Source organism: Gorilla gorilla, chromosome 10 (genome assembly GCF_029281585.2).
Source record: "Gorilla gorilla gorilla isolate KB3781 chromosome 10, NHGRI_mGorGor1-v2.1_pri, whole genome shotgun sequence".
NCBI classification, from domain to species: domain Eukaryota; kingdom Metazoa; phylum Chordata; class Mammalia; order Primates; family Hominidae; genus Gorilla; species Gorilla gorilla.
In genome coordinates this window covers 54,499,013-54,511,048 of record NC_073234.2, presented here as the reverse complement: position 1 = coordinate 54,511,048, position 12,036 = coordinate 54,499,013, and the positions used below count along the sequence as shown (strand labels likewise).

Sequence of the window (12,036 nt, the reverse complement as noted above, 5' to 3'; positions counted from 1 at the left end):
GTTCAGTTCCTTGGTGTTTTCTGATGGTAGAGATTGGATGGAGGGAAGGGCTTTCCCAGGATCACCTGGTAGGAGGTGGTGACTAGCACTCAGACTTCCAGAGCCTCAATTCCTGGTTTTTCTTTTTCTTTTCTTTTCTTTTTCTTTTTTTCTTTCTTTCTTTTTTTTTTTTTTTTTTTTTGAGACAGTATCTCACTCTGTCACCCAGGCTGGAGTGCAGTGGTGCGATCTCGGCTCACTGCAACCTCCACCTCTGGATTCAAGTGATTCTCCTGCCTCAGCCTCCCGAGTAGCTGGGACTACAGGTGTGTGCCAGCATGCCTGGCTAATTTTTTGTATTTTTAGTAGAGACGGAGTTTCACTGTGTTAGCCATCTCCTGACCTCATGATCTGTGTGCCTTGGCCTCCCAAAGTGCTGGGATTACAGGCATGAGCCACCGTGCTCAGCCAGTCCATGACTTTTCTACTCTCCCATCAGTAGAGCTGGAGTCAGTAGTAAAATAATATAATTTAGTCAACCCTTGATTCTAAACAACTAGCCAAAATAATGACAAAGCTCCACTAAACAATACTTTGTTTTATCACATTTTAAAATAGAAAATGATCCATGTGATGAGTACTTTTCATTGGCAAATAATCATTTGGTAAAATAATCCAATTTCATTTTTTCCTTTTTCTGCCCAGCAAGATGAGGAATTCTATTATCTTAGCAGCAGCTTTACCCTTTCATCAACCCATCAGCATAGTTTCTTGCTATAGGAACTTAGATTATTGGCTTGAGACTTTTTTTTTTTTTTGGAGACAGAGTCTTGCTCTGTTGCCCAGGCTGGAGTGCAGTGGCGTGATCTCGACTCACTGCAAGCTCCACCTCCTGTGCTCAAGCCATTCTCCTGCCTCAGCCTCCTGAGTAGCTGGAACTTCAGGTGCCACCACCACGCTTGGCTAATTTTTTGTATTTTTAGTAGAGATGGAGTTTCACCGTGTTAGCCAGGATGGTCTTGATCTCCCGACCTCGTGATCCACCCGCCTCAGCCTCCCAAGGTGTTGGGATTGCAGGCGTGAGCCACTGCACCCGGTCAGCTTTTCCTCATTTCTAATACAAGCATTTAGTGCTATAAATTTTCCTCCTAGCACTGCATTGAATGCATCCTCCATATTTTAATATGTGACTTTAAAATTTTCATTCAGCTCTGTGTATTTTAAAATGTCATTTGATACTTCTTTTTTGACCCATGGGTAATACTGAAGTGTGTTGTTTAATTTTCATTTATTTAGAGATTTTGTTATTGCCTGTTATTGATTTTTAATTGATTCCATTATGGTCAGAAAATACACTCTATATTATTTCAGGTTTTTAAATTTGTAAGGTTTGTTTTATGTCCCAGAATATGATCTATCATGGGAATATGAAAAAACTGTGTTTTCCACTGTTGCTGGCAGACTGTTCTATATATATATCAATTAGAACCTGTTGGTTGATTGTGTTGTTTATATCTTCTATATCTTTGCTAATTTTCTATCTAGTAGTTCTATTAGTTTCTGAAACGTGGGTGTTGATGTCCTCAACTAAATGCAGATGTATCTACTTCTCCTTTCTACTCTATCAGTTTTTGCCTCATGTGTTTTGAAGCCTATTGCTTGGTGTGTGCACACTTAGGCTTATCTCTTCCTGATTAATTGATCCTTTATTCTTATGTTCATGATAGGAACAATGGACACCTCTTGTCTGTAGTAATTTTATTTTCTCTAAAGCCTGTTTTACCATATATTAATATAGATACTCCTTCTTTATATTATTATTAATTTCTGTATGTGTATCTATTTCCATCCTTTTATTTTCAACCAACTATGTCATTGAACTAGAAGTAAATTTCTTATAAGTGGCATATAGTTGGGTCATGGTTTTTATTCACTCTCCAATCTCTGTTGATGGGTATATTCAGACCACTAACTTATAAGGTAATTATTGATATATTAGTGCTTAGGCCAGCCGTTTTATTATTTGTTTTCTTTGGTTCTTGTTCCTGCTTTGCTTTTCTTGGTTTCTGGTGGGTTACTTAAATATTTAAATACTTAAATAAATTCATCTTAATTGATTTATAGTGTTGTTGAATGTATATCTGTGTATAGTTTTTATAGTGGTTGTTTTGTATATTACATTACACATACGTGACTTATTGCAGTCTATTGGTATCATTTAACCACCTTGAATGAAGTGTAGACACATTACTTCTATTTAGGTCCCTTACCTTCCCCATTAAACAAAAATCTTTTTCTTGAGTATCAGCGTTTTTTTCAATCAAAAATGTATTTATAAAACTCATTAAAAACAGAAAAGTCTTATATATGTCCCATATTTCTTATCTTTCCTTCATTTCTTCTTCTTTCCTGATACTCCAACATTTGTCCTTTTATCATTTACTTTGTGTTTGAAGAACTTCCTTTAGTCAATCTTCAAGGGCAGGTGTGCAACAAATTAAAGGTTTAGGATTTAAGTTTGGAGGATAGGAGTTGTATTAGTTTATTCTCATACTGCTATAAAGAAATACCAGAGACTGGATAATTTATAAAGAAAAGAGGTTTAATTGGTTAATGGTTCTGCAGGCTGTGCAGGAATTATGATGCTGGCATCTGCTTGGCTTCTGGGGAGGCCTCAGGAAACTCACAATCATAGTGGAAGGTGAAGAGGGAGCTGGCACTTCACAAGGCCAGAGCAGAAGGAAAAGAGAAGCGGGAAATGCCACACACTTTTAAACAACTAGATTTTGAGATCACTCATTCACTTTCACTATGACAGTACCAAAAGGGATGGTGTTAAACCAAAGCCACCCCCATGATCCAATCACCTCCCACCAGGCCCCACTTCCAACATTAGAGATTACAATTCTACATGAGATTTGGTGGGGACACAGATCCATACAATGTCAAGAGGCTTCTGAGGCTTCTTTTTAAAATTTCTGTTATTTTTTTCTTGGTATAGTTTTTGCCTTGTGGCTAGTTTTAATGTATGCTGATCTAGTTTGCCTTTATAAAGATGTTTAATTTAAAATAAGTTTTTCCAAGTACTATTTTTGTTTTTTTGTTTTTTTTCATCTTGGTTAGATGATCCAGTCCTACCTATATGGGCCCAGGACATCAAAACATTTAATTTTGACTATACCACTCTGATTAATCTTATCTCATTAAGACATAAATTGCAAAACTTTGAGCTATAGTGACCTGGCCCCAGAAAGATGTAATTAAGACACCTTTAGGAAAATAAGCAACCGTACCATAGACTGGGAAAATATATTGGCAATCTGGACATGGATCCATATTTAAAGAGCTTCTACAAATACCCAATAAAAACACAAAACCTACATTTTAAAAATGGGTAAAAGATTTGAATACACACTTCACAAAAGAAGATATATGAGTGACCATTAAACACTTGAAAAGTTTTCAACATTAGTTGTCACAGAAGCAGAAATGAAAATCACAGTGAGTTACCATTTCAGACCCACTAGAAAGGCTAAAATACAAAAGACAACACCAAATGTTGGCAGGGCTGTGGAGTCAGTGGAAGTTGTAGGTATTACGGGTGGAAATGAAAATGGTAGAAACACTGTGGAAAACTATGTGGAAGTTTCTTATAAAGTTAAGCATATACTTACCCTGTGATCCATCAATCCCCCTAATCATTCATTCATAATCAATCCTTAGCACTCACATGTTTTCCCTGCCCCCATATTTTCTCTGCTCTTTATTTTGCTATTCTCAGGTTTCTTCTATTCTCTCATTTTCTATCTTCAGTGGATTCTTTCAAACTAATCATAAAAGACTCATTTCTTCCACATTCATTCTAGGTGGTATAGATGTGATCCAAAATTATAATCATCATAATAATTTAGGATTAAATATCTATTTTGCCAAAATAAGATGGCAATTATTTTCAGGATGATGGCTATAGATGTTAGTTATGTGTCAAAGGTAACAATGAAAATGGAACATATACCAATATAAGAAAGACAGTATTTGGACTTTAAATTTTGTTTCATGGACAAATAACACAATATTCTTTAACAATAGATCAAAAATCACATCATAGTCATTTGAAAAGTTCATTTATTATATACCAATATACACTTTCTGTAATAAAAAAGAAGCCTCCCAATACATTGAGCCATCTTATAAATGAAATAAGAAAATAAAATTTTCATCTGTTTACAAATGGGGTTAAATTAATCAGCACAAGCTATCATATGTATGTCTGCCCTGCAGTATATATGAATTTTAATCCTGGTTATGAAGAAAAAAATGATGCTTTATTATTTGGCACTATAGGATGCTCTTGAACATTCAGAAGATACCTTCTTCCACTTTTTATTTTTGTATACTTTTTAGATGAGTGAAAATGTAAATATATCCTAAAGATGCTATTTGGCAGATTTTTTTCAAATAATAGTAGCTCAAAAGTACGTGTATGATACTTGTATTTCATAACTGGCTTTACTAAAATATAAAATACACAAGTGATCTTACTATGATTTGAAAAAAAGGTAGTGAACTCCAGAAGTTTTAGGCTGTGAGTAGGAATTTTTAAATCCATTTTATGTAAGTTTGTTATAGAAGTGAGCAAGAATGATCATGTGCATTTCTTTGTAGTGTTAGCACTTATACTTTTATGGAGAACCACTCAACACTGTATTAAATGGCCAATGAATGTCAGCAAACACCTGTGTGAGCTAAACTGAACTAAATCCTATTTTAGATATGCTAAATTAAAAGAACAACTTTAGTATGATAATAATTTGCAAAAAGAAACTTATTTTCTTGTAGATCATCCTATTATTGTAAATATTGAAGAAGAGCATTGCCAAACTATATATAACTTAGGTTTCAAATTTAAATTATCCCCAGACATTTGTAGACAGATACATATGAATGGATTTTCGAGCCCACCAACTTAATTCCCTGCCCCCACCCCCAATAATATAAATGCTTTGACTGTGAAGAAAGAAAACTACACATGTAAAAAATAAAAATCAAATGTACCATACATTAACATTCTGATGACTACAGAATAAGATTATATACATAAACATATAGCAAATCACAGTTTCCTGCACTGAATGTTTATCAAATAAAAATGTATCAAACAATACTGGGTAGTGTATCTCCACGATTGTGGTCTTCTAAAAATTCTGAATGAGGATGGAAGACGAGAGGGAGAGCATTGTTCAATGACAAAAGTATGACAAGAGGATTTAGGAATAACATGAAAAAGCAGATGCTTTCTAGAACAGGCAGTTTAGCTATAAGCGTTATTTTTGTTGTTGCTCTATGATTGAAATAAAGCCCCTCTCTATATTTAGTGTTTTAACATTTAAATATAGATGTTTTAACATTTACAAAAATCTGTTGAATATAGAAGTCACAACTCAATGTCACAAACAGGGTGGGCAAAATATTATTTTGCTGTTGACAATAAGATGCTCTAGACAGGTGTTTGACCATTCATGTACCTTACAGAAACAGAAATAGTTCCTAAGACATGTCTTTTGCCTCTGTTAGTAAACAGACCAGAGACTTTGGTGCAAGACTGAGAGAAGACATTAAATGGTGATAGCTTTGCCACCAGGGCATTTTTGTTTGATGTTCTGAGAATGCAAATGTTTGGTATTTTTTTAGGGGGTGCAGGATGAGGAGACTGCAGGGGAAAGAGTACTATCTGATGATTGTTACATGCAGTTACCCTTATTCTGCTCGTAAAGCAGCAAAAATACACCTTCATCATCTCACACTGCTCTAGTAAAACCTGGGTAGAAATGTGCACCACAGGTTTTATTTTAAACACATACACAACCATCCTTGACAAAAACTGATTTTCCTCTTCTGCAGGTGCCTGGTGATATTACTGGTAAACGTCTTTGGAATCTTCCTGTTATTTCCTATGAATAACATTCCAATCAAGATAATTCAGATATCTTTTGGAGTATAACTTGTAACCTCTTCCAATAGAAAAAGAAAGTATTTTTCCTTGTGTTAGTGATGCTTGGAATTTGGAGGATCATAAATCCAGTCAATTATAATGAGTGCCATGCTTCCAATCATGAAGATTATTCCAACCACAAGGAAAATTAAAGCCTGTAATTCAGAGAGACTCTGTTAGGAACACAGAAACCATACTTAGTACAATTTGTTTTTTAGTTGTTTACATAATATGGCAATCTGATCTATACATTGAGCCATATTATTCTTAATATCTCAGATGCCCAGGCCTAACGTATCAGTCAATTTAGAATCCTAGTTGAAGAAAGAAGAGGAATACAGTGGAGAGATACAACCTACAGGTTCAACAATGGAGTAATAGTTAATTGATTTAGTACACCAAGATGATGGAATACCCTGTGATTATTAAAAATCAAGGGACAGAAAAAGATTCAATAATCTAGAAAATGCTTACAATCTTTTAGGTGAAAAAGAGCAGGTTAAAAAAGAATAGCATATATGATATGATTCTAATTTTATAAAGCAAACAAAACCAAAAGCTTAATAGATGTTGCAACAAAAAGTGTATATATGTGTGTGTGTGCATACATATAATATACACACACATATATAAGGATATATGTACATACCTACATATAAAATACTTCGGCATTTTAACACCAGAAGAGGCCTTACATTTTATCACATACTTAAACCTCCTAATCCTACATATAAGAAAGCAGCAACTAAACATTTTTCACTAGAATGGGTCTAGGAGATAATTGTACTCATTTCACAATTGGTCAAACTGAAAATAGGTCACAAACAGGACAAGTAATTTGCCAAGTTCACACTGCTGTAAAAATCCAAGCAAGATGGACTACATAGAGTTAAAATTTGGGATCAAGCTACTGGGTGGACCTTTTGATACCAAATTATCCTGAAGTCCCCAAAACATCCCAAAGGTAAATGACTTCAAGGTAAAAATTCAGAGTAATTCAGTAAGAAATATTCTTTTCAAGCCTTAACATGACTTTATTAAGGAGTGAAAGATAATATTTCCTTATTGGAAAAACAATTATTTCTAGCATTTGTTTCTATAGTAGTCTTATGGAAAAGAAATATGTACTCTCTAATTTAATAAGACTATTTTGTATCTAAAGAGGTTAACAGAACGAGGAATGGTTCTGTTCTGGATCTTAGTCCACACCAGGGACAACAGGTACTACAGAAGGGAAAACAAAAGCAACATCTTTCCTTTGGCTTTGCAAACCTAACAACCATGACCAAAACATTTAAATTATTCCATAACACCGCTAGGGAGCCTAATTCCTTCTTGCATGATTTTCCACGGATAGTACAACAGCAGCTTGGTATTGGACACTGCTATGTGCCTGAAGCATATGTGTCTGTGGGAAAGGCTACTACTATTTGACATGTATGACAGACTCAACACAGGATATTTGATATTTGAAGTAGAATCATTTGAGTTTCAGAAATATGTCCCCTTTCTCTGCTACCAGAAAGTTCTAGCCCATTTTTGATTTTTGGTTCTAGTACATTGATTCATTTTTCTGAACTATGTGTATTTTCTAGTTTATTCTAAGTAGTTGGAAGAACAACTAATAATGGGGGAAATTGCAAGGTTTACTTACCCCGACCTTTTGGGGTGACCTAAAAGGTTCTTTCTTGACAAGTTTAAGATAAAAAACTGCTGGAAGAATAAAAATCAGCATAGTGGCAGAAGAAGCCCCTGAGAAGACAAACACAGGGCAAGGTCAATGTCTTACCCAGCAGTTCTTAGCAAAGGAGATGCCAGCACACACTTTAAATAAACCAAATATAAAGCTATCCTATACTTAGCACTAAAAACACACACTTAAGTCACACAAGCTCATCTTGGTTATTTATTCATAGAAGATATGTTTATAGAGACGATTAAAATGTACCTAACCTCAAAGCTGCATAAGTATATGCAACATATAATCAACAACAAAAGGCTGAATTTAACACAAATTTACAGGGGATTAGTAATATAAATACATACTAAGGAGGCTGAACTCATGACACACCCTATCCACCTCTTACTTTGCAAGTGACCTACCCATGGTTCTTTTAAAGTTTTAGATTGTGTTTAAAGTTTAAGTAACCCCTCAATGAGTAGAATGAAAATTAATAGACCATGCAGTTATGGGAAATACTAATAATACACTTTATATAATCAACCTCCTATTCCTCTGAAGGTGCCTTTCAATGTTCAGCTGATACTCGTAGTATCAGAGAGCTTCTGGCAGGTAAAATCTATCTTCCTCTTTTCCTGATGGCGGAGCTAATACCTAAGTCCAAATCCTGGGTCCACACCAAGGTATATGACTTGACTTTTATAGGGGTCAGTTTCCTCATCTGTCAGAAAAAGCAGCTTGACTAAATGACCTATAAGGTGGCTCCCAGTGTCAGTTAGGAGGAAGAGACAGTGACCAGCTCAATCACCAGAGCCTCGCAGGGATAAAGGGAATCCATGAGCCTGAGAAAGAACGGGGATCTGGATGACCCAGCACTGGTTCCCTGTCCACCATTTAATGAGGCATGAGTTTGGGTTGACCAAATTGAAGCCTTTCTGAAACTCACCTATGAATCCGAAGATGTATTTTATAGTTGGCACAAGGATGACCAGAACATTATTAAGTGCAATAAGCACAGCTGCAATCAGGAAATGTCGTATCCAGCTGAAGGGTCGTTTGGGAAATAACAGTGTGGTCACTGATGTACGAATCTTAAACAAGAAAGTTCAAAGGCAAGATCATTTCTTTGTTTTTGACTTTATCTATTACTTCAAATATTCTCATCACTCTAACGCATTTTCTTTCTTTTTCTTTTTTCCCAGAAAAGATGTTGATGCTTTTTTCAATTTTTTTATTATTATAAAACATACATAACATAGAATTTACCATCTTAACCATTTTTAAGTGTCCAGTTCAGTGGTATTAAGCATAGTCATTTCAGTCAACAACAGACCACATATAAGACAGTGATACCCTAAGGTTGTAATACTGTATTTTTACGGTACCTTTTCTACGTTTGGAGACAAAAATACTTACCATTGTGTTACAGGTACCTCCTCTATTCAGTACAGTAACATGCTGTACAGGTTTGTAGCCTAGGAGTACTAGGCTATGCCATATAGCCTTAGTGTATAGTAGGCTCCATCAATTAGGCTGCAAGTACAATCTATGGTGTTTGCCCAGTGACAAAATTGCCTAAAGATGCATTTCTCAGAATATGTCCACATTTGTAAGCAACACATGACTGTACATTCATCTTGTGCAGTCTTGATGCTAACTTTTGATATTTGAGATGGAGTGTCATTTTTTCCTTGGCATATTTTATAAGACAATATTTTATGTGTTCACTTTCTTAGTTTTCAGAATTTATTGTTAAAAATAATCTCCGTCAGAAAGAGATAACAGGTAAGACACATAATTAAGAAACACAGTAAAACCCTTGTTGATCACAAAACATGTCTCATCAGACTGGATGAGACATTAAGGGCAAGCACTGAATTGATTTACACAAGATTGTGAAAGGAATTTTTATGAATCTAGGTTTTCCTTACTTTTGCATTGTATTTCACATTTTAAAATAAAATTTTAAAATGGTATTTTAAAATTTTGACGTTTTTGTGTTTGCTCCTTCCTCTTTCTCTCCTTTTTAGCTCTCCCTATCAATAGATTGTAAATCTGTGAAAGGCAAGGAACAGGACCTAATAATCTAAACATTCCTCAGACTTTCTAGCTTAGTGTTGTGCACACAGCAGGCACTGAATAAAAGCTTAAATTAAATTGAATAGTAGGAATCTTATCCTTCCCTTCAGGATCCTTGACAGATTTCAGCCCTATTTTAGCAGCTGAAATAAGTAGGCGAAGGGTCAAGAGAGCCTCAGTTTGCAGCAGCTGCTCAAGTTACGCTGCTGTAACTGGATAAAGATCCCTGTGGGCAGAGGGAGGGAGTGACATTTGTGTTTGTACAGCTTGACGAAGTTGAAAACACTCTTATCTTTGGAATCTTTTAGAGGACACTTTTTGGACTTAGTGGAATTACTCTATCAGCTTTCCAATAAGTGAATACTTCGGTTAAGCTAGGAGTTCACATTTTTGGAAATGCCGTGATTGATGTTCACTTTAAAATTTTAGTTCTGAAGTCACTTAAGGTGCAGAGATGGGAACTCATTTAAAAGAGAGAAAATGTAAAATATATTTTGAAACATGTATGAATGACAAAAAATTCAAGCTAAATAGCTTGCAGTTTCTCATGTGACATTCCTTTCATACCACTCCACCAAAAATTAAGGCCATCTGTTTAGGCTGAAAAGGCAATTTCATTTCTAGAATGACAAACCAGATAGTCTCTGGAAATAGTTTAAGAATAACTTTGTAAAGGATTTTAAAAATTGGATTAGTGAACATTATGAAACTCATCCTGAAAAGTAAACTGAGGAAAGCAAATGGTGTGATATTGTTTTCCTCAGCAGCCTATAATTCTACATTATGATCTGCAATTAGTGCTTATTCAATATTGTCAAAACTGGTCCAATTAGTAGGCTTACAAATAAGCTTTTTATGGTATATACATAGTGCCTGAGGACTTAATTTGTTTCACAGTGTTAAACAGAATAAATAAGTATGAGATATAGGTTCATTTTCAGAGAATAGTCACAGTTTGTTTTTTAGTCGCTTGTTAAAAAGGTGCATTCAAGTCAAAAGCTGAATTAGAGTGAGTTAGAGGCAGTCCTATATGTCCAGGGCCTCTGAATGTGAAAGCAGTCTCCTGGCTCCCAGAAAGATTAACATTTGGCCTAATGATATGAGATCACAGAAAGTTTATGGGAATAATAGGTAGAACGGTTGGAGTAAATGCAAAAGCTTCTTCCTCTGTGAATAAGGAATAGGAAAATTCCAAACAGAACTGAAGGTGGTTTCCAGTGCATTCCTGAAGAGGGCAACAGAGCAAAGAGGGAGGGAGGTACTAGGCTTGTGGTGGTGGTGGAAAAGATCAGGAAGGAAACTTGCTGGTCATTCCATGTTAAAGTGCCTCCCTGAGGAGTGAGCCTAGGACCAAAAGCCCCCAGCAGTTCTGTTTACCTTTGCTAGGGCAGACCACTGGCTGATTCCCACCAAGCCTCATCTGCTCTTCCACTTAGCTATGTGCCTTTTTCTTTACTGACACAAGTCGCTAGGAACCTGGAAATGCAGGTCAGATGCTGTGGGTCAGGGAGGTCCCCAGCACCATCCAGGGCCTCTGACCCACAATGATTCCATTAAGGTTCTATGCAGCTCTAGAGACAACATCTGTTATTTCCAGAGAAAGAGTCCTGAACAGGAGCCTGTTAGGGGGTGCTGTATTCTGATGCAGGGGCCCAATGTGAAGGTAAAAAATGTGGAGGCACAGGAGGAAGTGAGAGTCTTAGTTCTAACTCTTAAAAAAAAAAAAAGCCTCTCCCATTGTTTAGACGTAGCTCACACTTTGATTTTGCAGGTTTGCTTAAGGCAAGGATGTTGGAAATACCTACGAATCACTGCTCCACTGCAGTTGATAGCAATATACGCTGCATTTCTATGTTGATATCTATATACACTTCAAAACAGGAGATCTGAAGGCAACATAAGTGAAAAGACTGATTTTAACTATAAGATGAAATACAAGTAGCTAGGGATCTTTTTTCAAAGGCATGGCAGGTGAAATTTGCGTCTGTGTGTTCATGATATATCCATCAGGATTATTTGGTTTCCTGTTCTTTATGGAAATATGGGAACTTTACTGCATAAAGGGAAGCATAAGCTGAAAATGACATGATCAGTCCTCTGGAAGGAGGTGCCATTCCATAACTGATACCCCACCCACTACTAAGAGAGAAAGAAATGTTGGGCTGCTAGTGAAAACACTACCTTAATTCATTTCATTTATTCACTTGTTCAACAAATACTACAAGCAGTTACTATGCACCTTTTACTAAAAAGGAAAAAACTAACCTGATTGGAAAAAAGAAAGATAATAAATGAAGTAGAGGAA

At 35.8% G+C, this 12,036-nt stretch overlaps 1 protein-coding gene across 2 annotated transcripts in view; it reads right to left on the bottom strand.

Annotated features, from left to right (window-relative positions):
• Window positions 1–4,087: 4,087 nt before the first annotated feature.
• SLC38A4 (solute carrier family 38 member 4) overlaps window positions 4,088–12,036 on the bottom strand; it is a 61,376-nt gene continuing 53,427 nt past the window's right edge. For both annotated transcript variants that reach the window (XM_004053005.5, XM_019038683.4), the window contains exons 14-16: window positions 8,599–8,743; window positions 7,626–7,723; window positions 4,088–6,126 (exon numbers count right to left, since the gene is read on the bottom strand). In XM_004053005.5, coding sequence (XP_004053053.1) covers window positions 6,025–6,126; window positions 7,626–7,723; window positions 8,599–8,743 — 345 coding nt within the window. In that variant the 3' untranslated portion in view covers window positions 4,088–6,024. The remainder of the gene's footprint in view (window positions 6,127–7,625; window positions 7,724–8,598; window positions 8,744–12,036) is intronic.